Source organism: Struthio camelus, chromosome 2 (assembly GCF_040807025.1).
Source record: "Struthio camelus isolate bStrCam1 chromosome 2, bStrCam1.hap1, whole genome shotgun sequence".
Lineage (NCBI taxonomy): Eukaryota > Metazoa > Chordata > Aves > Struthioniformes > Struthionidae > Struthio > Struthio camelus.
This window is the reverse complement of record NC_090943.1, coordinates 6096758-6120067: the sequence shown is the minus strand read 5'-3', so window position 1 is coordinate 6120067 and position 23310 is coordinate 6096758. Positions and strand designations below refer to the sequence as shown.

The following is a 23310-nucleotide window of genomic DNA, read 5'->3' as shown; positions in this document are numbered from 1 at the left end:
TTTATAAAAAGACTGCTAAATTTCCAGCCTGAGCACTGCTTTTAGTTTAAAAAAAAAAAAAAAAACACACAGTTGGTTTTAAGACCCTGTTGCCGGTGTGCAAGGCTCAAACACAGGTGAGCAGGGGCAAACAGATGCTTGGGAAAAACAGATTTTAATGAGGAACTGAGAGAGAGAGAGGATGGAAACGTAGGCACTTGGAAAACTGCTGCAGGCAGCTGAGATGAAAGGATACAGCCGAGTGCTGGAAGAAGTGAGGAGGAGAGGTGTGGGGAAGAGATGGCTTAGGCAAGATCCGAAACTCAGCTAACTGGATGGGCAGCTACAGCAGCCAAAGATGTCCCTGAGGTGGAAGCAAAATATGATTTCCCTCACATGGGAATAAAAATATATAAACGGGTATTTATGAAGGAAAGCTGCAGGCAAGCATGTAGGGATCTGTGAAACAGCAGGCCAGGGGTTGTGGGCCTTCAGGAAGCTCTCCTGAAGGACTGTCGTGGCACTACTGCTGGGGTAAACCCTGCAGTACCCACGGCGGATTAAGCTGGCTAAATGCAGGTGTCTGTGCAAAATCTTAGGCTTATAGGGACTGAGACAGGTGAATTGCCCTCCGTCTTTCTGCTGGCCATGTTTTCAGCGTGTTGCAGGCATCTGAATACAGGTGAGACTAATCCCCTGCCCATGTATCTCCGAGGTCTTTACTGCGAGCAGAGGTTCTCAGTCCTTACTCAGTCAAGCCTACCAGGACATAAGGCTGCAGCCCTTGGGTTAAACAGGGAGGTTTCAGTTTTGCTTTGTTCACACGGAGAAGATTTTGCCACAGTTTCTTCTAGACTGAGATCCTTCGACGTCCTTAAATGAGCCAGTGTAGAAAATGTGTCTGCAGAAATTCCCATGCCTCAGGCTGCCCCTCACATGGATGCCTCCAAAGCCCTTTGTGGAGACATGCACAGCAAGTCTCATTGGCTACTACTAGCTAAATTTAGAGTACTGAAATTCCAGATAAATCAGTCAGGAAAAACAAAAAAGATTTTTTTCCTAATTTTATGTAATGAAATTAAACTCTTACCCTTCCTCCACTCCCCCAACCCCCCGGTTTTGCCCTGAAACTGAATGGCAAAAGTAACCTGCATTTGGGCTGTGGGAGAAATGCCAGCTCTTGAAGGAAAAGTTGAGAAAAGTTGTAAGCGACCTTAAAAATGGAAACTGACACCCATCTACAACTAAATTCAATTTTATGAAGGGAACATCTTCATTAAATTAACCTGTGCCCAGAAACATGACTTAACTCATAGCTAGGAGTTATGCAACAAAACTGCACGGGTGCTCCTCGCTGTAGGTACTGGTCCAATCTATCAAGTTGGCATCCTCCTATAAAGTTACTTTCTTCCCACTCTTTTCGCACCAACTTCCGGAAAAGCTACAATTTACTGCAGCCCGTGTTCATTCTAGTGCCTGTTGCTCTGCACCAGATCTCCCTGTGCGCTGTGGTGGAAGGACCAGTGCCCTTCAGTCTGGTTTTGAGCTCCTGAGTGCAATGAACTTTAGTTAGGAGTTTTGCCTGGATTTCATCAGAAGTGCACGGAGACAGTGCTGGCTTCGGATGGGTCACAGCCAGCACCATGTGTGGATCCAGGCATCCTTGGAATGACACAGATTGGCAGAAAGATTTATGAAGATTTTCACAAATAAAGGTCACACTTCAAACTGGCAGTGAAACATCTGAGCAGGCAACCTCTTCTAGACAGGGTCAGGGCTCTGCACCATGTCAGCACGCTCCCTGGCATGGGTTTGGCCCGCGCAAGCTAGTACGCTCCTGGATGGTGATGGCGTGGGCTACGGACGCTTCCCAGTAGGCAGTCTGGATATAGCCAGCCTATTTTGGGGAAAGACAGCATAGCCGTGTGGACTGATCCAAGCAGAGCTAGAGAACGGGCTTCTCCTCCCAGAGACCTTACAGGCAGGGTGAGAACAACCAAAGCATACGGGGCCTGAGAAATATTGGGCTGGGTCTCAGTGCACCAGAAACCTACCCATCATGTGGCTCTTTGCCAGCATCCCAGCAGAGGAATGTTTTAGGCACTGATTTGAAGGACAGACATGACATGCTGCTTGCAGGGAACTGCTCCTGTGTTCACCCTGCTATCACTTGGCCAGACCTCCCAAGTGCCCTGCAAGGGTAGCTGGGCAGACAAGAAGAGCCAGCGTAAAGAGGAGACAGGGTTGTGGATGTGGCAGCCTGCTCACGGAGAAGCCCATTCTCAGTGTCACCACAAGGTGGAACTTGATACATATCACATGGACTGAAGATGCACCCATGGTGAACAAGCAGCAGCATCTTTGGCCTGAGATGCCCCAACATTTATGGTCCCAGCACCCACTCCCTGCTCCAGGCTGCTACAGAGGTAGCGAGAAGAGAGCAAAGCTCGTGCAGAAGAGCCAGTGGCATTTCTTGGGGGTGGGTAGAAAATGGCTGATAATACCAGTGATGTGGCAAAGCACAGGGGAGACCAACCAATTTCTCTTCACTTGAGAGGTTTTGTGCTTTTCCTAACAGCCACCACTACCTAACACTGCAGCTGGTTGTCCTTGTCTCCAAGCAGCCAGTGCACCAAAGGTACCACCCATCCTTGGTGTGCAGTGCTGAAGATGTAATGATCATCAGACTTTATTTTCCATCAGGGAATAACTTCCCAGCTGGAGAACAGCTCCTGAGGGCTCCAGCGCTCTAACGAGCAATGGCAGGTTGTTGCGTTACTACAGACCAGCTGCACTATGACTTTTCCAAACTGTCATTAATTCTGGGCGCAGCTGGATCAAATGATCTCGTGCTTGCTGAGGGCTGGAGATACATAGGGCCAGATGGTGCAGTTCAGGTACTGAACACTACTGCTCTTTTGTAAATAATCCTGTGGAATTTCACTGTGGAGGAGCCTGGGAAGGAAGGTGAAACTACAGCTTTTCTTCAGAAAAAAATGTCATGTCAAATAGACATCATTTCTTCTTGGTGACAAATATGGAGCAAGGCACAATCTTTGACCTCTTTAATGGGAAAAATCTCCTCCTAAAATGGGATGTGTATGTGTTACGTAACTGCCAGAGGCATTATTAATCACTATATAGCAATTTACAGCATGTGCCTGATGCAATGGGGAAGTGGTGAGATCACTTGCAGCATGGGTATTTTCATTCCAGCCCCAAACTATCACAAGTTTGGACAAATCAGCAGCCAACTTCTGCCTTCTGCATGCCATTTGTGGTGTGAAGAGACTCCAGTCAGCATTAGGGCTGCGTCACATTTAGGGTTGCCTGAAGGTGGTGGGGAGTGGCGAGGCTGGTTCCAGCCCCAAAGTGCTCAAAATCAATCTGCTTCTTCCTCTGTGAAGTGGTAATAGAGTTGACTGAGCTCCTTTGCATAGGGAAGCGATGGAGATTAATTCATGTCTTTTCTGGAAAATTATGTGAAGAGCAGCCTGAGCGTTATCAATTTTCTCACACCACACATTTCCTACCAAACTCTCCAGTATTTCTTTCTCTCTCAGTTGCCTATTTCCTTGATTTCAAAGCACTTTGCTAAGTTTGGGAAGGCGTTCTGGCATCCTCATTCGCATTGATTTGTGTTTGCTCCATGAGTAACGCAGCTGGAATCGATAGGATGATTAGCAAAGCCCTGATCCCAGTGCATGGATATGAATAACTCTGCTCATGTGACTGGTACCATTGATCTCAGTGAGGATGCTTATATGGCTAAAATTGCATGCTCAGGTCCTTGCAGGCTTCAGACCTGGTGAGGTGTTATCTGAGTAAGGGTGGGAGAATTTATCCCGAAGCCGTTTGCAGAAATCACTTCCTTCAGCACAGGCGTGTGACACTGTGTCATGTAAGGTGGAGCAGTAGCAAGGCAATGGCCCGTAACAAGCAGTGTCGCACATATCCATCAGCCTTCCTTTATGAGGTATCCCAATGTCTTTAAACGACCTTAACACCACAATAAATCCCTCTCCATTGTTTCCCAAAGCAGGGTGTTTCTGGCCAGATGCTATCGCCTTTATTTTAAAAACAAACTGATGTTCCTGCCCTGCCGTCACTCTCCAAAGTCTTAAAAACAGCACAACTAGGTGTTCTGGAGTCCTACCCAAAGTCAGTAAGTGCCTATCCTGTGCTTTGCACGTGTGCAGACTTCAGGGATAAGTAGAGCAAAATGTTCGCTGAGAGTCTGGGAGGCTCTGAGCAGCAGTGCCGCTGGCGCTGTTTATAGGAACTAATAGGAAAATGAAGTGGAAAGGCTCAGTGTGCTCCCGGGTGGATCCCTATGGGAGACGAGCTGCTGCCGGGCTGGAGAGCTGGATGCCCAGAAACAAAATATGTTGCCAAAATGCAAGTATAGGAGATGACTCTCTTCCTCACTCCTTAAATAGATCAGTCCTCTCCAGCACAATGTGAAATATGGGAAGAGCTTGGAGACTACTAGCTACTAAATATCATCTTGCCGTTGCATCATGCTGCTCGCCTCCTTGCCAGGGCAGGAGTGAAGCCCGCAGCTCTCTGGGGAGCTCTGCAGAAATTACATCTCCAACATTCAACCCTTGTACGTGTAGAGGGGTCAGAAGAGACGGGAGGCATTTCCTCAAGGGCCTGCCTGCTGCCTGGTTAGCATGTTTGGCAAGGTCCCATCCACAAAGCACCCTTATTCTGCCATGCTGACTGTGGTGTGTAGTTGCTCTGTGTAAATAAGGCACATAAAAATATAAATAAGCTGCCTTGTACTGCTGTGTCAAGGCCATGCAGGGGCCCTGCCTCACCCCCAGGGAGTTTCGTACGTGCAGAATGTGTCTGGGATAAATGCTATTGATCCTGCCCTTTTGGTGGTGAAATAACCCAGGGCTTTGTGCTGATCCGTGAGGGTTGGTAGGGCTTCCCACCCTCTTCCTACCCTTTCTGGGTAGAAAGAAGGGGAGGTTGGCTTGGGCTAGAGACCTCCAAGGGCCCCTTCCAACCTGGGCTATTCTGTGTGTATTCAGTGGCTTGTTACAACCACTGATGGAGAGGTTTCCACGTGCCGAATTGCCACATGAATTTGGATGACGAGCGCGACCTCAGAGCTGTGCTGAAACGTAGGGTGAGTGAGTGACTCACCCAAGTCGTGCAGGAAATCGGTGGCAGGGCACAGGCTCGCAAGCGCCGTAGGGAAACGCTCTCCTCTAACTGGGTGAAAGGAGATTAAAACACAGTTTATGAACAACTTCAGGGTTACATCAGCTCTGGCTAAAAGGTGTTTTAGCCTCCTCTCCACGTTTTGGAGGCTGCTCGCTGCGCAGCTCTCGTGTGCGGGCACCTCTGGGCAGGCAGTGGCAGCTGAGAAGCTCTAGGTGCTGTATAGAGACACAGATGACATTTGAGAACCCTCCAACCCCTGGAAGTGATACACAAAAGCTGTACGACTGTAGGAAAGCTTGCTCCTTCTACCTGGGGAACCGCTGGCAGGTGCCTGGGTGTAATTTTGCAGCCAAGCGCGTGTGGCCAGTGAGCAAGCTGGAGGCGAGACTTCCCACGGTCCCACCCCCGCCAGCCTCTGCCCTTCCTCCGCGGCTCCTGCTCCTTCCTCGGAGCTGTGCTTGACGCCACGCACAGCGGGGCTCCCGGATGCGTGGATACCCCTCAGGGAGTGTTTGGGCCCCCGTCCTTCCCGGCGCCCCGTGCCTTTCCCTGACCCCCGCACCAGACCATGCAGTGCTTCCGGAGGCAGCCGAAGCGCAGCATATCCCAGGAAAACGTCCTGCGGGAGCAGAGCCGCAGAGTGGCTGCGCTGAACGGCATCCGGCTGGGTAAGGGGCAAGGCGGCCAGGTCCTCGGCACTCCCACGCGCTGGCCGCCGCTTCGTTTCTGCCGCTTTTCTCTGCAGAGAGGCACTGCTCCACCCTAAAGGCAGCTCCAAGGTTATTTTTAAACTCCTGAGGTTTCTTTTCCTTTCCTTTGCCACCCTCCAGATGTGCAAACTACTGTGGCTGAGGCATCAAAGAAGGTGGGACCTTTATGGCAAAGGGTCGTTTTCCTAATCTCCTGGTGGGCTTTCTGAGAGGCTGCTGATGGCAGGGTGTTTGGATACGGGAGTGCCTTTTTCCTGCCCGATTTTCGGACTTCTCGGTGGTATGTTGCCAGTTGCTATTAGAGCCTGAGGAACCACTCAGAGGTCTGCAGTCAGTGGCTGAAAAGAAACAGGAAACCCAGGGAGTTTCGTAACTTCTGCGCCTGGCTCTGAACTGGATCCTGCTCGCCTGAGCAATGGCCCAAGTGGGCAGGTGGAAACGGAAAAAACTCCCTTTGCTCACGACAGTTCTTTGGATTTTATCCGGAAGGCTCGCTGCCTTTAAAACGGGCAAGCCTGAGTTACGGCTGGTCTTAAATGCTTGGTGGAAGAGTGGGAGCAGGCAGGAAGAGGCTTGTTTTATAGCAGCTGTAAATCGATGCTTTTATACCAGACCTGCAGATCTGTGAATGAGCAATGCAGAAACACAGATTATCGCTGTCTCCTATAAACATGGTCCGAGTACCTCCCTAGTGAACTCAGAGCCTGCCTGCTACTGTGATGGCTAGTATTTTATTCTGTTTCCTGCTTGCTATAAACCGGGGATGGAAAGACTAAAATTTTTGGAGGCTTCGTGTCTAAAGCTTCTTTGCGCAGGATATTAGTTTCGCGCTCTCTGCTGTGCTGCGGGCTTAAGGTTCTCTGATCTTTGTCAAAGGCAATCTTCACTCTGAACTTTACGGTACACTAAATAGATTATGTTTAGAAAGTGTGTGACTGATACTTGGGAGGGGGTGACCTTTGAAACATGCATTGCAGTTTTGGGTGCAAATATGCATTTTATATTCTGCAGAGGGTGCTAAGCAAGATGCAGCCCTGCCGCATGTTTCAGGCAGGATTTGATCATCTAGTTCAGGGTTGTGATTGCTCTTCCTGTGCCCAGACTTGTCTTATAATTGGAAACCAAAATCCTTGTCCCACTACACAGTGTTTTTGGATCTTTAAATGTATATGACAACTCTGGTTTCTTTGAAACGTGAAACATGGCTCAGCAGAGCAAACCTCATCCGCTCCTTGGGGTGTTATGCAGAAGTCCTCCAAGAACAGTTCAGGGGTAAAACCTGAACTGAGGGTTCTACTGGGAAATGATGTTTTTTGGGGAAAGCAATTCAAATGTCCCATCGACACCTCCGGGGTGTTTGCAATTCCCTTATTACCAGATCAGAGCACCTCCTACTCTGACCATCTCCGACCTAGTGAAGTGCTATTATCTGCCTCTTAGACTGGAAGAGAGAGGCAAAGTGACTTGCCCAAGGTCATTTAAAAAGTCTGTGGCTATTCTTGGACCTTGGCATGTGAGGCTGGGCCCAAAACAGTAGCCATCTTCCTAGGATGGTTTAGTTCTTGGGCAGTGACGAGTATGAAGCTCCCAGGAAGATGCTCCTAGCTGGCCAGGTAGGCTCCCGCGTGTATTATTGTCACTTAATTCTTCTGGGGACTCACGGAGAGCCCTGAGGCTGGCACTGGAGGGCAAGTACCTGGTTCAGGAAGAGTCTGGTGCCTTCCTACCGGCCTGGCCCATAGGCATGTCACCCAACGATGGGTGAGAGAGCCGCTCCCAACCCTTGGTTGGATCTTCTGAAGAAGAAGGGGAGCTTTGATCCATGCTAATGCACTGACTAAGCTGTACTGGCTAATAGGATGAGGGGCTCTTAGCTTCTGCTGATGTCTTTCCTGTGTGGCTCTGGCCTGGGCAAGAGGAACCTGCCCTTGACCACTGCCTGTGGCCATCCAGCTTTGCCTGTATTTCTGGATCTTCTCAGAGAGAAAAAAAGGCCTTTATGTCCATGATAAGTCTACTGGATTGTGCCTTTACACTGCAAGTCCCTACGGCAAAGGCCCTCTGTGTTTCAGTGGCATCAAACGTTGACAGCATAACCCGTCGCTGATGCAACTCTTCAGTATGTTCAGTGTGGCATATCACACACGTCTCGTGGAGCATCTGCGTAACAAACCATTTCACGGTTAATGGGGATTTCTCATTACACACTTAGTACGTAGGCACCCAGTGGAATTGATGGCTTTCCTACTCTCTTGTGCACATCATCCTAGGATGGCGCATCCTCCTCCTAGTCCCATAATGGTGCCTTGCATGGCTGGGATCTGAGGACAGGAGGCGAAAGAAGCCAGGAGCCAGAATAGAAATTTTGTGGGTGAATACAGACAAGGAAGAAATTTATCCCATGACTGGGGTGAATCTTTTACGCTTCTGTGCTTGCAAGATGTCAGATTTTTCTTTCTCTCTGTGACTTTCTTTCTGAAGTTTCCAGAAGTGTTCACATCTCCCTTTCACATTTCCTCCAGGCCAGACACTGGAACTGAGAGGCCCAGGGGATACTGTAGCTCAGGCAGGTGTTTAATTAATGAGATAGCTAATTGAATATAGAGGAAAGAGGGAGGCCACAACCACCTTTTCAGGATCTCCAGCTCCTAGTGTGCTGCTTTTCAACTCTTGATCCCTCAGCGAGACTCAGCTCCAGGCCTGCTCCGTGGCATCTTCAAAAACAAGAAAGTGGCCTGAGCTGTGCGGTGGGTGGGCCCTAGAGACCCCTAATAGCAATGTCTGACAGAGATCTCAGGCTTTTTTAGCAGTCTAAAATTCTCTCTTAAGCCAGGCTGTCCCAGCTACAAACACTTTGCACTGCTCTTTGTTGCTGCAGCCATGACTCACCTTGGTACTCTGCAGCCCACCAGCTACCCCACCTCTGGGATCCATCTCAGTGGTGGGTGTCTGGGGTTAGGGGCAATTCATGGATCTCATGCTGAGTCTTGTTTTTTAAGCAGGCCTGAAGTGATGCTTTGATGGTTTATTACTTTGCCCTGCTTAGATAGCAGCAACTCAAGGCAGCTGTGTCTTCCAAAGAGGAACAAAGCCAATGGCACAGGGGAATGTTGCACTGTGATATAAGTATTGTTACATAAATCGCTAAGTTGGCTAACTTGGATTTCTGTTTTGTGTGACCCTATATTATGTTTATATAGTATGGGGAAATATCCCAGGAAGTGAGTGGCAGGTGGCTGCAAGCAGCTGAGTGTTTATTAATGATAGTCATCTGCATCAGGATAAGGTTAGCAAAAATCCCACTGAATCAGGACACGTTTGGCAAGTGCTACAGAGTTAAATGGTGTTGCACTAGCTCTCAAACAGTCAGAGAGGTAAGGTGCCTATTACTGAAAACTCAGGACGTGTTTCTCGTGTTCCATGCTCTTGCCCTCCCCAGCCCACACACTCCAGATCTCTGAAGAAATGGTTGGTCTGAGGGACAGATTCTCCAAGGTAGTTAAGTATGTAGAAGTCATATACTGCTGAGATATTCAGAACTGTAGGAGGCTAATTCTCTGTTTTGAAAGTCTTGGTAGATGGCTGATGCCTGCTTAGGTGTCTAAGTGCCTTCCTGAATCTAGCCTAAAATGAGAAATCTCTAGAGTTCCTGGGACCAGATAGTCTGTTTTTTATTACTTTGCATTGTGGTATCTGGTAGGGTAAAACAATATAAAGGACCGCTTGGATGCTAGCTGGACAAAGAAGAGAAGACTGTTGCTACTTTGTAGATGTGATGCCACCTATACAAGACACCGCCCTTGTCTATATATGTTGTAATTCTCATAACAGTGATCTTTGAAATCTCCTGGGTGGAGTGGAGAGGATTGTTTCCTAGAGAAGGAAGAAAGAGATCTATATGTATTCCTGTGTGACTGCCAAAGGAAATCCGTAGCAGAATAAAACTGGTATCTCTTGAAATTTCCTGACAGCACTTTAACTACAAATTTCACAGCCTTCCTTTGTCTACTTTTATTGTTATTATGTTGTTGTTTGTGTTCTGTCCTAAGGTTACACTGTGTTTACTGAGAAGAAGATATTTTATGTTTGTAGACCAGCTGGGAATTCTAACATGAAAATCTTTTTGTTACCTTCATCTAAGAATACACAAGGGGTCCGTCTCATTGTGAGCATAAAATGTTGCGTAGCAGATTTCTGGATCTCTCTGTTCTGCTGTCCTCCCCAGAGCTGGCTGCACTGCAGTGGTCTGTCTGTGTATTTGACTGTAATGTCCTGTTGAAGGAAAGACCCTGTGTACATTATTTCATGTGTTGACTCCTCTAACCTTATCAATGTTTCCTCCACAGGCCTGAAAGATGACAAGGATCTGAAGTTCCTTTTGAAAGGCAGCCAGCTGGTCAAAGTGAAGTCAGGTTCTTGGAAAAAGCAGCGGTTTTATAAGCTCCAGGAGGACTGCAAAACCATATGGCAGGAATCAAAGAAGATGCTGAGGTCTCCGGAGTCGCAGACCTGTGAGTATCATTCCCTTCACCACAGGCTTTGGGCAGTGTCTGCAGAGGAGGTTGGGGTGGGCCAGGGCCTTTACCCTTGCAATGGGGAGGCAGACGTTGGAGCAGTGGGGCCAGATCCTTCATACCTTGGGTACCACACAAGCTGAGAGATGCTGTCAGCTCCGAGACAGCTGGGAGCAATCTGCTGAGTCAGGAACGGCCACATTTCCCAAGCTCATGAGCTACCACCACTCAAAGGTGTCATAGGGTGGAAGAATATGAACCACAAGGGCTGCATGGTGTGGCATGGCACGGCGTGGCATGGCACGTGGAGGGAAAAGCACGCCAATGGTAGCTGGGACTCCACCATTGTGGGAACATCACACTGGGGCAGTGGGTGATGCTGGGCTCTGTCATTTCCTCCTCAGTGCAAGAGTTCAGGTTATTCAGGTGTCCCTGTGATGGTGCAGTCATCAAGCTAGTTGTGAGACTTGGCTCGAGCATTTGCAGCGTTGTATGGTGAATTCCGGCTGTTTGTCTGGGCTCTGCCCGGACACCTCTTACCTGTCTTGCAGCCCCTAGGAAAGAAGGGCAAGGTATAGGCTGGTACTGAAGCCTCACAAGGAAACCGCACAGATGTAGAGATCCAAGGGCTTGCAGCCTTTGCTTTGGAAAGCAAAGACTGTTCTCATCCTTATCTTGGAAACTTAAAACCTATCCCACTGTTGTCCATGGCAAAAAGTCGATACAACAATCATTATGCATGATTGTTGTACATTATATGAACACAAGTTAAAACCATTCAGTGTCAGCATCACCCAGCTTGGGACTATTATTACCCAGGGGCTTCTGGTCCCTGTTGTAGAGTCAAAATGGGAAAGTGTCAAACAGCAACAGTGGCAGAGGGAAAGAAGAATGTTCCTTACAACAGTGGGATCAGGCAAGTTGTGTATCTGTTTGTGTCTATTTGTTCTCCTCATTTAGTATTTTTCTGCCATATTTCTGTCGCTGATCATCATGGGCTTGTAAAGCCAGGAGGTAAATGAATAGTGGTGGATATGTTCTATAGCATGCTGAAATGTGAGACCACCCTGTCCTAGTTATTTACACTTTTTTTTTTTTTGCAACAATTATATTTTCCTAAATATGAAGTGGGTCTTCCAAATTACCCCCAGTCTTACGGTCAGTATTGCTGAGGTGTATGAGATCTTCAGCAGGAGTAAGGTAGTGGGGCAAAATATGTTTGGTTTATAGCCTTGACTTTACCACACTTTTCTCCTGTGACCTTGGGCAGCTCACTTAATCTCTTTGCGCACCTTTCTCCAAACTTAACATCATTGCCTTTCTCCTCTGCTACCTAGCTATATGGTAAAAGCCTTTGGATGAGAGGCTATTCCTTTTTACATGTCCAGCACAGCAGGGCCCTGAGGTCAGCTGGGCCGTTTAGGTACTAACGTGACAACTCATAATAACAGCAACAAATGCAAAGACCTTAGTGAACGTTTGCTCCCTGTGAACGCCTGCTCTGTTGAGCTCTGTCCTGTTTGCAACCGAAGTCCTTGCCCAGATAATGTCTTGTTACAAAACAAACAAGGGCGTGAGTTGAGAGGGAAGGACTTTCTGAGCTTTCTTTCCCATGGCAGCAATTTGCAAATTATGGGAGCTGAGCGCTCCTCCAGCAACAACTTTGACCCCCCCCCCCAATCCTCTGAAATAAACACACAGCCAGCAAGTTCTTGTGACGTGGCGGCAGGGACCTTGAGGCTTGCTTGAAGAAGCGCTATTCGAACCCATTGCTTCCCTCTCCAGGGCAGTGGCACAGAGAATTACACCAGCCATAATTTATTACAGACTCAATTACAACAAGAGCCCTGCAGTGAGATCAAATCTGGGTATTGCGCACAAGCTGGGTATGTGTGTACGTAGGACGTTACTGCACAGTCAGCAAGGGTGTGGATTTACAGCACTAAAGATACCCGAGATACTTTGTTAGCTGGTGGCAACTAATGTGGGTTGTTGGAGATGAAGTCAGTGACACTACAGGAAGGAGAACTTGCTGTGCCCTGGGAGTGTCCTCAGTGCAGAATAAAGGTGGAGTAATGTTGCTTACCTGCTCACCCCCATACACTGCTCTGTAACACCCCCAAGGGAACAGATCCTTCCCAAAAGAAAGTCTCTCACTTTTATCGCCAGGATAGCAGGAAAACAGAGCAGGCAGCCAAGGCTGAGCTGGTCTCTGCCACCTTGAAGAAGCAACTTCTGGCAAGGCCCTAGCTCTGTTGATTTTCTTGGACTTGCTGACTTTCTCTGCTTGACTTTCTTTCACTGGACCACCTTGGGGCTGCTTTTAGCAGGTGTTGTGGACATGCCTCAGCCTGGAAGTCAACGGCAGAGACGAGTACTGGACCAACGCCTGCCCAGTACCCAGGCCATCCGTTTCCCCACAGCTGTCTGCTCTATTTGTTCTCTGAGTCCTTCCATCCCCAAGTTTTCAGAACGACTGCTGCTGGTGAATTTGATTCTTGGGCTTTCAAGTGCACCAGGCATTGGCTGCTCTGGGTTTCAGGATGGAGAGGATGTTGTGTCCCTTGGTAGGCTCTATCACTATGGCTGTCTTTTTGTTTGGTCCTGTGTGTGCAGACAGTTGAAAGGCAAAGGAAGAGTGCAGGGTTGTGATTTGATATGCGGGATCAGGGACTTCACGGTGAGTCTCTCCAGAAGGTCACACTTCCTTGTTAACAGAGCGTAACTTTGCCTTCCAGTGTAAAACCTTTCTAAAAATGCAGATAAACTGCCTTTTTTAGGAAGGAAAAAGAATGAGGAGAATGGAAACTGGGAGGTCTGGGCAGCAAGTCTAATCTTATCTGCAGCAGCGCTGGGAGCAGGCAGATGAAGGCAGCTCAGAGGAGTGAACTCTGGATAGGGCAAGGGTTATATTTTTATTTGGACAGTTTCCTGTTATTCCTGTTACTGCATACAATCGTACAGAAATGCTGTTTGTAAACCACTGTGTGGTGGTGTCTGTAGAAGATAAAACTGAGGATTTCCAAGGCTAGGCAGAAGAATCTCAGCAGCTTGAACTCAAACAAACAAACAAACAAACAAAAATATCAGGGTTGTCTCAGGCACAGATGTTACTTGGATCAGACACAAAGGGATCCAATCCCTTACCTTGCTGTGCTTTTATTTGGAACAACTGGAGGTTTAGATTGGCAGCTTTCTGGATAGTTGCCATTACCCGCAGGACTTTTGCGGGGCTAAGCTACCGTTACAATGTAGTTCCTACACAGATGGAGCATAATTCATTTTTCTCCCTGTTATCCATAATCCGTTATTTTTCGTTGTGTTCCATTTAGGCCCAAGGGACCAGATTTTCCAAAAGTACCAGTAAGGTGCTGTAGCCTCTTGCATCGCCCTGTGGCGAAGGCTGCCTGCAGGCAATGCCATCCGTCCCCGCGCCGCTTTGCAGCAGCCCCTCTTTCTAACCACCACGTTAAGCATCACAGAAGTGGTGCTGGGCCTCTTGTACAGCATGAGGCCCAAATACAGGTCCAGCTTGGACCATGTACACCTTCGAGCAACTCCTGCTGCTCCCAACACAAGGCGGGAGCTTCCTCACTGGCTGCGTGCCTCCTTCTGGCCTGTGATCCCAGGCTCTCTGTTATGCTAAATGTCGTGTGGAACAGCAGTTGGGCAGATGCTTCTCTGGCCCGTGAGGCTTTTATGCATCAGACAGCTTTCTCCCTGGGAAATGGAAAGAAAGCTTTGCATGCTATGTTTTCTCCTGGGAGGGAAAAAAAAAAAAGAGAGAAATTGGCTTGGGCCTGAGAGAACAGGGGTCAAGTGGCAGGATTAACAGTTTTCAGAAAAGAGGAAAGGTCTGTGCAAGGGGCTGGGAGACAGCCAGTTCAGTGACAGCCAGGTCCCTCTTGAGCATCTCTCTGCACACATCGTGGAGAGAGGGGAGGCAACAGGGTGCAATGGCTTGCGTCCAAGGAACAGCAACCTGTCCCTAGCCCTAACACAGTCTTGTTTAGCTGTGGTCAAATATTTGATCTCTTCCACATGGAAAAAAAGAGCAAAAAGCCATGTGCTACTTTCAGTGAAATCGATTTTTGAAAGTCTTTTCTGAAACAAGTTGAAGTCCCTAGTGTGAGCTCACTTAAGCCAGTATTAATCCCTTTAAAAAAAAAAAAAAATTCTGAATTTAAGGCTTTGTAGAGAGGGTTGAAAACTTTCCATTGAAACGGTATTTTGAGCTTTTGGTAGAAAAGCAGAGTATTCAAAACTGGGAGAAAAAGCCTGAATGACTGATTTAGATTTAAGGCTACTACTGTGGGGGATCAGAGGAGCTGGGCTTTGTTAGCTCCTGCACAGGGAGTGCTTGGGCTTAGTCACGAGCTGTGCAATCACGAAACAAATTCAGGAGTTTTGTCTGAAAAATTTTAATTTCCGATCAAAAGCTTTACAGGAAAACTCCTATTTTTGTAATTTTTTTCTATACTTTGTTTAAAAGAATCAATTTTAGAAGCAACTGAAAGAGGTGGGCTAAATACAGTTGCACAACTGTTTAAATCAAGATGTGATTATTTAAAGACATGAAATTGATATTTGGATCTAATGATTAATTACTCTCACTGTTAAAAATGCACTGAATTAATTCTCGTTAGTGTTATTGCCTTTGACTTCCAACTATATAATAGGATATTTCTATGTGGTTTAACCGTAGTACAAAAGCCTTATGCTTATAGCCTGGTACCAGTGCTCAGCAGACAACTTTTCCCTTCGTTCTTGAGTTCTTGTAAATTTAGGAACGCCTTTAAAATGCTTGAAATACCCCATGCCGAACGTACCATGCCATTTTTGTGGAGGGATGAAAGGTTGTGTCCCTTGAATTAATGCTCTGGACTTCTTTTCAGAAGAACAGAAGGGTCGTGGTATTGTTCCTCAAGTCAGGAAGTGAGAACTTTTGCTTGTTTCTGTGGATATGATAAGTGCCAAAAGTCAACAAAAACTATCAGCAACCTATATACACCCATCAGGGAGGTGATTGCACTGACAGCTTCCTTCTGGAGCTAGACAGGCAGCTTCTTCAGGAATCAGTGCTTCACGGTCAGACGTGTATTTGTCCCTGGAAAAACATTTGCCAATGTGAATGTGTTATGCAAGGCAGACCTCAGCTGTAAAAACAAAACCGTCTGTCTGTGGGTCTCGTTAGTTTTTATCAAAATCACTCAACCTATAAAACAAGTCAATTCAAATGCAGAGCTACCTGTTTTCTTTTGTTTTTCATTTAATTTTGAATCAGGCCACTGCAAGCATTGCTGCGATAGTTTTCATTGCAGGCAGTGTGCTGACAGATATTGACCTTATTCTTCATAGCCTATGTTAAATGCAAAGATGGATGGGCTGAGAGCCTTAGATCCAAATTTAGTGGCACTATAATGTCAGGAGAAGTATGAACTAGTTGCAGAAATAGTTTGCGGGGCCCTGGCTGTGCTGTCTGCGAGGAATGTAAATAGAGATCATCACTGCCCGTGCTGTGATGGGTAGATGGAAAGACTGGGTAAAGACCTTATATGAAAAGGTATTTCCAAACAGACCTGTAAAATTGCATGCCCATTAGATTACTGGTGGTCAGCTGGTGGCGTGTGTCAATACTGAAGGCAGACTACCGTGCAGCAGGTCTCAAGTTAAAACATCGTGCTAGGCAAGTCTGAGGAGAGCAGAGGAGCAGAGAGTAGACAAGGAACCAGCAGATGAGATCTCAGGCCCTACAGCAGGCAGGGAGAAGGGAGAGCAAAGTGGCCAGGCCTACAAAGAAGGTAGCACAGCGGGGCTTCTGCTAAAAACACCCCTGGACCATCAGGGGAAAGCATCCTTCAGGTGATGGATAACCTTTCGTATTCCCAGTCCAGGGAGTTTATGGTACTTTAACATCTGCTGATTGCCAGGGTCCCAAACCCAACTGCACTCAGCCATTAGCATCAGGTTCAAATGCAAGCAGCTAAAATGATTTCTGGGGAGGGAAACCAAACAGAGAAGCAGCCAGTTTGCCCAGTTTGATCTGTGTATTGTGAAATCTCTGTGGTCTTGTGGCAGCCCTCCTGGCCGGCAAGGCAGTTCTGTGGTCAGATAGCAGCTTTTATCTGCTCCTGACAAGACACTGACCCAGTCTTGGCAAGCTCTGCTAAAGATGTGGTTGGAGAGGGTCTAATCTCTCCACAAACATGCAGTATTGTGGGCAAGTATGGTGCAAACTATTACCAAGCGGGTACATTTCTCATCTATGTTTCCGGCCAGTAAACAGAAATGACTTACTGAGACAATCAGAGTGGGATGGAAGAAGTCAATGTGACTCAATGCCACACTGCAGAGATCGCTCATTAATGGAGGGGGAGTAGGATAACGAAAGGGAGGGACCTGGGGATTATTTCCTCCACGGTGGAAAACCATCCCTCTCCCCTCACCAGTATCTCAAGGGCAGCTGGGCTTCCAAGTGCTTATGTATTGACTGCCGTCTACCTCCTTACCAGCAACGGCTTCTCACCACCAGGATGGAGAAACACCTTTGGTCCTTGTCCTTCGTAGGCTCAGCAGTTTGCTGGAGAGACGGGTTCAGTTCCTTGTTCTCTGTCGTCTCTATAAGACTCTTGATGAAGCCTTTCCTCTCGAAGGGCTGACTGTCCAACAAAAGGAAAACTAATTCTGTCTCCATTCCTCCTTTTTCTGTATTCTTTTAGATTATCAAATTCTTTTACTGTCCACGCTCCAAGCACAGTCTAAGCACTTTACCATAGGAGCAATGGCTAGAGAAGGGATGAACATCGTCCCTGGAGCAGAGGGCTGGAGGCCAGGGCTCATCTCTCGGACAAGTGCTATAATCATTAGGCACCTCAACAGGCTTGTCCTTCTGACTCTTCAGCGCTTGTATTTTTGCTGAAAGGCTTGTGAATATATGTAGCTCTGACACGCTCCCAAAGCCTGGCAGCTCTGTGGTTACAGCTTTCAGAATGATGTGGGGATTGAACTTGTGCCCCTCTTTTTACTGCTTCCTCCAGGAATGATTCCTACATGAATGGCCATCCCTTCTGCACAGATGTGTAGGGCTGAAATCGGCACACGGAGGTGAGTGCGAGTGTGCCTCGTGGAGATGATCAGGTCAGCCTAGGTTCTGCCAGGAGCAAGGCAGGTAGCCTTTCGTGTGGGGGCCGTTCCATGGGTGGACACAACTTCAGGTGACTGAGGGAGCTTTCAGGTCAGGAAGAGGCACAGGTGAGGCTCTGCACCTGCTCAGCAGGGTTTTGTGGCTCACAGTGTTGGACTTAGGCACTTGTAGACTCTTAAGTCTGATTAGATTCACGTCAGTGTGAATTACAGATTTCTTTTTCCTTGGAAAGAGCGATGCTCCTTGACCTTCTGCAGAGGAGACAAGCTTGCAAGTGTAACACTGAACACCCAGAAAGCCACAGGAGCAGAAATTCAGTCCAGACAGACACGATACATACTGGTTGCTGGAAAATGTCATGGCTGTCAAAGGTGGTCTCCTGCATCCTGCAGGCCTGACTCATCATTTGGCTGTTAATGCCACAGTGAAACAGGGGGAGGGTGCTGGGCACAGAATTGATGAGGGAGGTACGGAAGGGCAGCTTCCAATGATGAAAATTGAAAGGAGGAATAAAAGCAAGAATCTCTTATCTCCCTCAGACTTGTTCAGACAGGAGTAATTTCACTGACTCTGGGGAATGCTGCTGTGTGTCCCCGTGAGCCTACACGCAGAGGGGAGAAACCCCACTGTCAGCTGTGGCACTAGCTGAGCTGCATCCACAGCAGCTGGGACGGCTGACTTAGATGTGACCTGTTTGACCTGATGTCTGGAGGCCCAGAAGAGCACAAGCCTCCTTGTGTTTGCTTGGGGTTTGGGCTTTACACAAACCACCTCTTCAGCAGACATAAACATTCAGGAGAAGCAGATGCAAACTTTCCAGCTTCTCTTCAGCTCTTGGTTGCCTCCCTGCTGTGGCATGATGGGGAAGGGCAGGGAGGTTGCAGTGATACATGACAGATGGGTGTTTGCTGTAAGTGTTCCTCTGCTTTAAAATACATCTCTGTCCCTCAGTTGTTTCTGATTTCTCCTTGCAGATAGCTCAGCTGAGCACACAGTTGGTTTGAGACGGCATCGCAGGACTGCTAGTACAGTACACTCACTGTCCTGGAGCAACTGATAATGTATTCATGCTGGGATTCATGCTCAGATTTTCCAAGGGTAGGAAAGAGATAACATTTGCAGATGGCTTAGGCCAGCTCCTTTGGCTTCAGCTCTTTCATTGACAGATGAAAACAGTACACATGACCAGGCTATGGAAAGCTTTAAAAAGTGTGCTCCCTTACCTTGTTTTTTTCAACAGTTCCTGCACTGAGTGTCTCTCCTTGTCTCTTGCATTGCTATGTTAGATACTGATCCTGTTCCTCAACTTTTCTTGCACTTTTTCTGCATGGAGGAGCCCTGTGCCCCCCATCATCTTCCTCTCAGCTGTATACTCCACAAAGAACAAGGCAGCCTTTCCAGGCACAGATTTTCAATCTTTTTTCCTTTTTTCCTCCCACACAGCTCTCTTTTTTTTTTCCAGCCTATTCACTTCGCTAGATAATGATTTCCAAAGAATCTATTCTAAATTTCCAACATTTAACATCAGATTTTCTAGTCTAGGAAACACAAGGTCTTTGCCAACCCCAAGTTTAGGGATTGATTGCACAAGCAGATTAGCTAGCCAGGCTGAGGGGAAAATAACTCCCAAGAGTGAAGCAGTGATGAGCAGTTGGCAGGTGATTAGGAACAACAGGACGATGCTTCCACATGGACAGCCATAATCAAAAGAGAATGGCTTTGGAGAAGCATCACCTACTTATGGACCATCTGCACTGCACATATCTACATCTGAGAGGCTCACCCTGGGCTTTCTTTCTGGTAGATGGTCCACTTTAGCCTTCTAGTTAAGGCTGTGATTTATCTCACTCTAAGGAGTTTGTCTAAATAGGACAGAAAGGTCATGCTCCAAAAGGTTTTTTTTTTTGTTTTCCCATTGGTTATAAAAGGAGCCTAGCTAAATTTTAGACATTTTGACTGAGATGAATGCCTCCAAACATGACAACATCCTTTACAATAAGGGTAGTAAATCTGTTGCTTTGAAACTAAGGCACAATCTCTTTGATTTTTGCAGTGTGCTACTTAGTGGGAAAGCACATCAGCAAGGCTCTCTGTCAGCAGCCCAGGAATTGCAACCCATTTCTCTCAGAGAGAGTTTTAGCACTCAAAACCATGAGCTTTCACTGTGCAGTAAATTGGCCAGATGACTCTACAACAACCCAGCTCAACCCAACCCTCTTCTCTCTTGGCCAGCAGATCCACTGTTGGCCTTTTATTGAATGATAATAAAAGGCCACACAAAGATAATTGCTCATCATCAGGGAGGGGCTTTGCCAACTCTGGGAAGCACCTTCCTGTTTCCTGGCAAGTTCATATATGGAAACCACACCAGAAAAGTGTTATGAAAGATGTCTGGCCGCCTCAACACATGGTGGAAATTCAAGGCAAATGTCAGGTGTTGGTTTTGAACAGTCAATGATTTTTCAAGACCGATTTTTATTTTTTTTTTGCTGATCATATTTTATGCAGCTGAGCATATTGTGAATGTCGTGGGGAAAAAGGGAGACTTAAAAACTCTTATGAGCATCCCATTAATTTCGGATGACCCCAGGGCAACCATGCTAAAAATATGTGGGGTGGATGCTTAGCTGTGTATTTCTGCAGTGCTGACTTTGAAATAATTAAACACTTTAAGAGTGAAACTGCACCAATTTAAATGAAGGAGCAGGTGGAATGGATGCTTAAAGGCAAGGTTCTCCTCTCCAGCCAAGCAATGGGGATATTTTGCACTCAGATACTGCTTTTCATCAAAGTTCCTTCAAGATAGGCACAAAAAAAATTAGTCTGACAAGTCTGTGACACAGGATTTTTACCCTGACACAGGATTTTTTACCCTGATTTACAGTTTGAGGTTGGGAGAGGTTAAAACCACATTTTTTCAAGTTTCTGTGATTAAATCTATTTTTAGGCATACTTGGTTACCTCTCTGATGTGTTGCCTTTTCTACACATGCCCTGAGATGAATTGTGGAGGTAGAGGTTTGCAAAACATTAACTTTCCCCTGCTCTCAGTTAGTAGCTCCAACATCCGATGAAGGTAGTTTTGCCATTTCACATCTGGAGGTGCCATCCCTGCTTTGGTGTTGTATTTCTCAGCAGTCCGATGTGACGAAGCAGCTTCTGCTCTTTCCACTCAGTCCTTTGTATGTGTAGGAAGTGTCCTAGCACCTCCATGAAAGACAAGAAGAGGTTGTGTGTGCTGCTGGAAGAGTCACTTTCCACGCGATGCTGTTTGAGGGCACCCACAATGCTCTCAGAACAGCATAGAGAGGTCGTGGTTACTTATATTTGTCTAGTAACCTGGTTCTTCCCATGGGGTGAATGCACGGCTACGTGTCTGGATTGCTTCATGCACACACTTTGCGGACTCGTGGTGTGGAGTCAAGGCTCATTTCCACCATCTGAGGGGCAGAGATGCAAATGGGGAGGGATGGTTTTGAATAAGGTGCTGTGCTGCCATACAGCAAAGGGGATCAAATGTACCCCTGGCAGAGGTAAGGACAGAGCATGGGTGACACTGAACTGCTTTGAAGCTTTGGTCTTTGCATCCTTAATTTACATAGGTGTGACTGAGAAGACTATACAAGCTTGTAAATTTTCCCTTCTCACTTTTCACAAACTGAAGGGCCACCATGGTGGCTCCTGCCCTGCTCTCACTTGAATCAGCCCCCAATTTTTCTGTGGGCCTTTAGAATTGTTTATTTCCAGGTCTGAGAAGAGATTAGCTCAAGGTGGTTTGATTGATACTGTGAGGTCCTGTTACACACTGCTCTAGGGCCTTTCAAACACTTATTGATTATATGGCATCTCTTATTATGCCCATGCTGATGGCATCTCTTATTACGCCCATGCTGAGGCATCCTGGTTGTTGAGGCATCTTAAAGAGCTAAAAGCGTCCAAGCAGTTTCCACAGGAAGATCAGTGTTTTTTCCCTTTGTGTTTATAGGTGGGTAAGAAAGGCACAGATAGGTGAAACAAAAGCAACCGGTGATTTCTGGTGTCCCTTTTGGGTTGTGCTAACTGAAAGCATGGAAAGAAGCACAGATTTCTGAAATTGGTAGCTCCTGTCTCTGAACATCAACGTGTCAGGTTGGACAGTTAAAAAATCATGGTCTCAGTGACAGATTCGGGTACAGATTTACGGAGTGGAGTGGATAGACATAGCAGGTTGCATGTCCTGATGCTCCTGGAGAGGCACCACTTTGCTCTCCCTGCTTGCAGATCCAAGCAGAGATCAAGTCAGAGATGCTCTACGGACTGGAGCTAAGGTCTTTGCAGTGATTCATGTCTCCTAAATGTGATAGCACAGTATGTCATCCAGTGCATATTCTGCTTCTGTTAAATAAACGACGTGGGAAAAGAACAAATGAGAGTTTTTTGTTTTCTTGTTTGCTCTTTCTGCTCCTTTTGATTTGCGCTTTCTTTAGTACCCAAGTTTAGGGAAGCAGGGAAGGGAAGGAAATCCTCCAGCAATGGGAGGGAGAGGTAGCAGGAAAAGGAAAAAGTAATCTTTTAATATCCTTCACCAAGTAGAGATAAGTCTGACTGAACCTCTGCTGACAGCAGGCTCTGCTTTCTTTCCACAGTCTCCATTGAAGATATTCGGGATGTGAGGTCAGGCCATAAAACAGAAGGTATGGAAAAGTACGCCAAGAATGTCTCGGAGAATCTCTGCTTTTCCATCGTTTTCAAAGACCAACGCAAAAACCTGGATCTCATTGCAAATTCAGAGGATGATGCCAACCATTGGATCACTGGCCTTGGGAAAATCATAGCCCACAGCAACTCTATGAACCAGAAACAGAAACTCCAACAGTATCCTTTGCCTTGTAAAACGGTTAATCACATATAAAGATGCTCTTGTGTTTTTCTGTGGGTGGAGATAGTAGACTAAACCCTTTTTTTCCTATTGGCCCTGCACACTGACTTTTCTCTCATGCTGATTTTACACCTGGGCAAACTTCCTAGTTTCCAGCACTTTTTTTCCTGATTTGCAGTGATGCAAGCAAGAGTAGATTCAGGCTTCACATAGCTCCTTAAGCAAAGAATTGCCTCTTTCAGGCAGCTTCCGATAGAACAATCATTATTTTTTGTATTCTTCAGGAGTCCATTTCACTTGCATTGCGATAAACTGCAGAACAGGCACTTCTTGGCAAGGCATGAAAAGCTGGTACTGTTTATCATGTTTCTCAGTAATATAAGGCAAGGGAACCGATTCTCCTCTTCCAGTTGCCAACTTTACCCTGGGGTAGCTCTATTGACTTCAGCGAAATTGCTCCTTATTTGCCTCAGCAAGGGAGGAAGTGCTGCCCTGAAAGAGTCTGCAAATGCTCTAGAAATAACGGAGACATTAGAATGGAAAAGGAGCGGAAAAGGAGAGTGAGCTAGTTGGGTGAAATCGTAGCTCTGCTGAGTTCACGGGGAATTTTCCCTAGGATTTCACTCAGTAAGGTCCTTTGTGATCACGGGTCTTACCTCCGTGTGAAAAAAGACACTATCGATAGGTGCAATTTTTGCCTAGTTTTCTGCAGTTCTTCTGTATCTGAGGCCCTGCCAGTAACATCTGAACGCGTTGGCCGATTTCACCCTCATTTGACAGAGCAGCAGTGGTCATAAAATATGAAGTTCCTGTAAGCTCCAAAAAAATAGGCGTTCCTCTGTCAGATAGGGAACCACACAGCGCTCACAGTGAGGAAGGCTGTGTGAGCTTAATGCCTTGCTAGTCATCAAAGCATCTGCGCAGCAGC

At 46.9% G+C, this 23310-nt stretch overlaps 1 protein-coding gene across 5 annotated transcripts in view; it reads left to right on the top strand.

Moving 5' to 3' along the window:
- Positions 1-23310, top strand: part of PLCD1 (phospholipase C delta 1) — a 77125-nt gene that overhangs the window by 19304 nt on the left and 34511 nt on the right. For 2 of the 5 annotated variants that reach the window (XM_009685196.2, XM_009685197.2), the window contains exons 2-3: positions 10214-10378; positions 22150-22378. In XM_009685196.2, coding sequence (XP_009683491.2) covers positions 10214-10378; positions 22150-22378 — 394 coding nt within the window. Of the gene's footprint in view, positions 1-5579; positions 6023-10213; positions 10379-22149; positions 22379-23310 lie in introns of those variants that run through there. The other 3 variants (XM_009685195.2, XM_068934153.1, XM_068934154.1) reach the window with 3 other exon arrangements.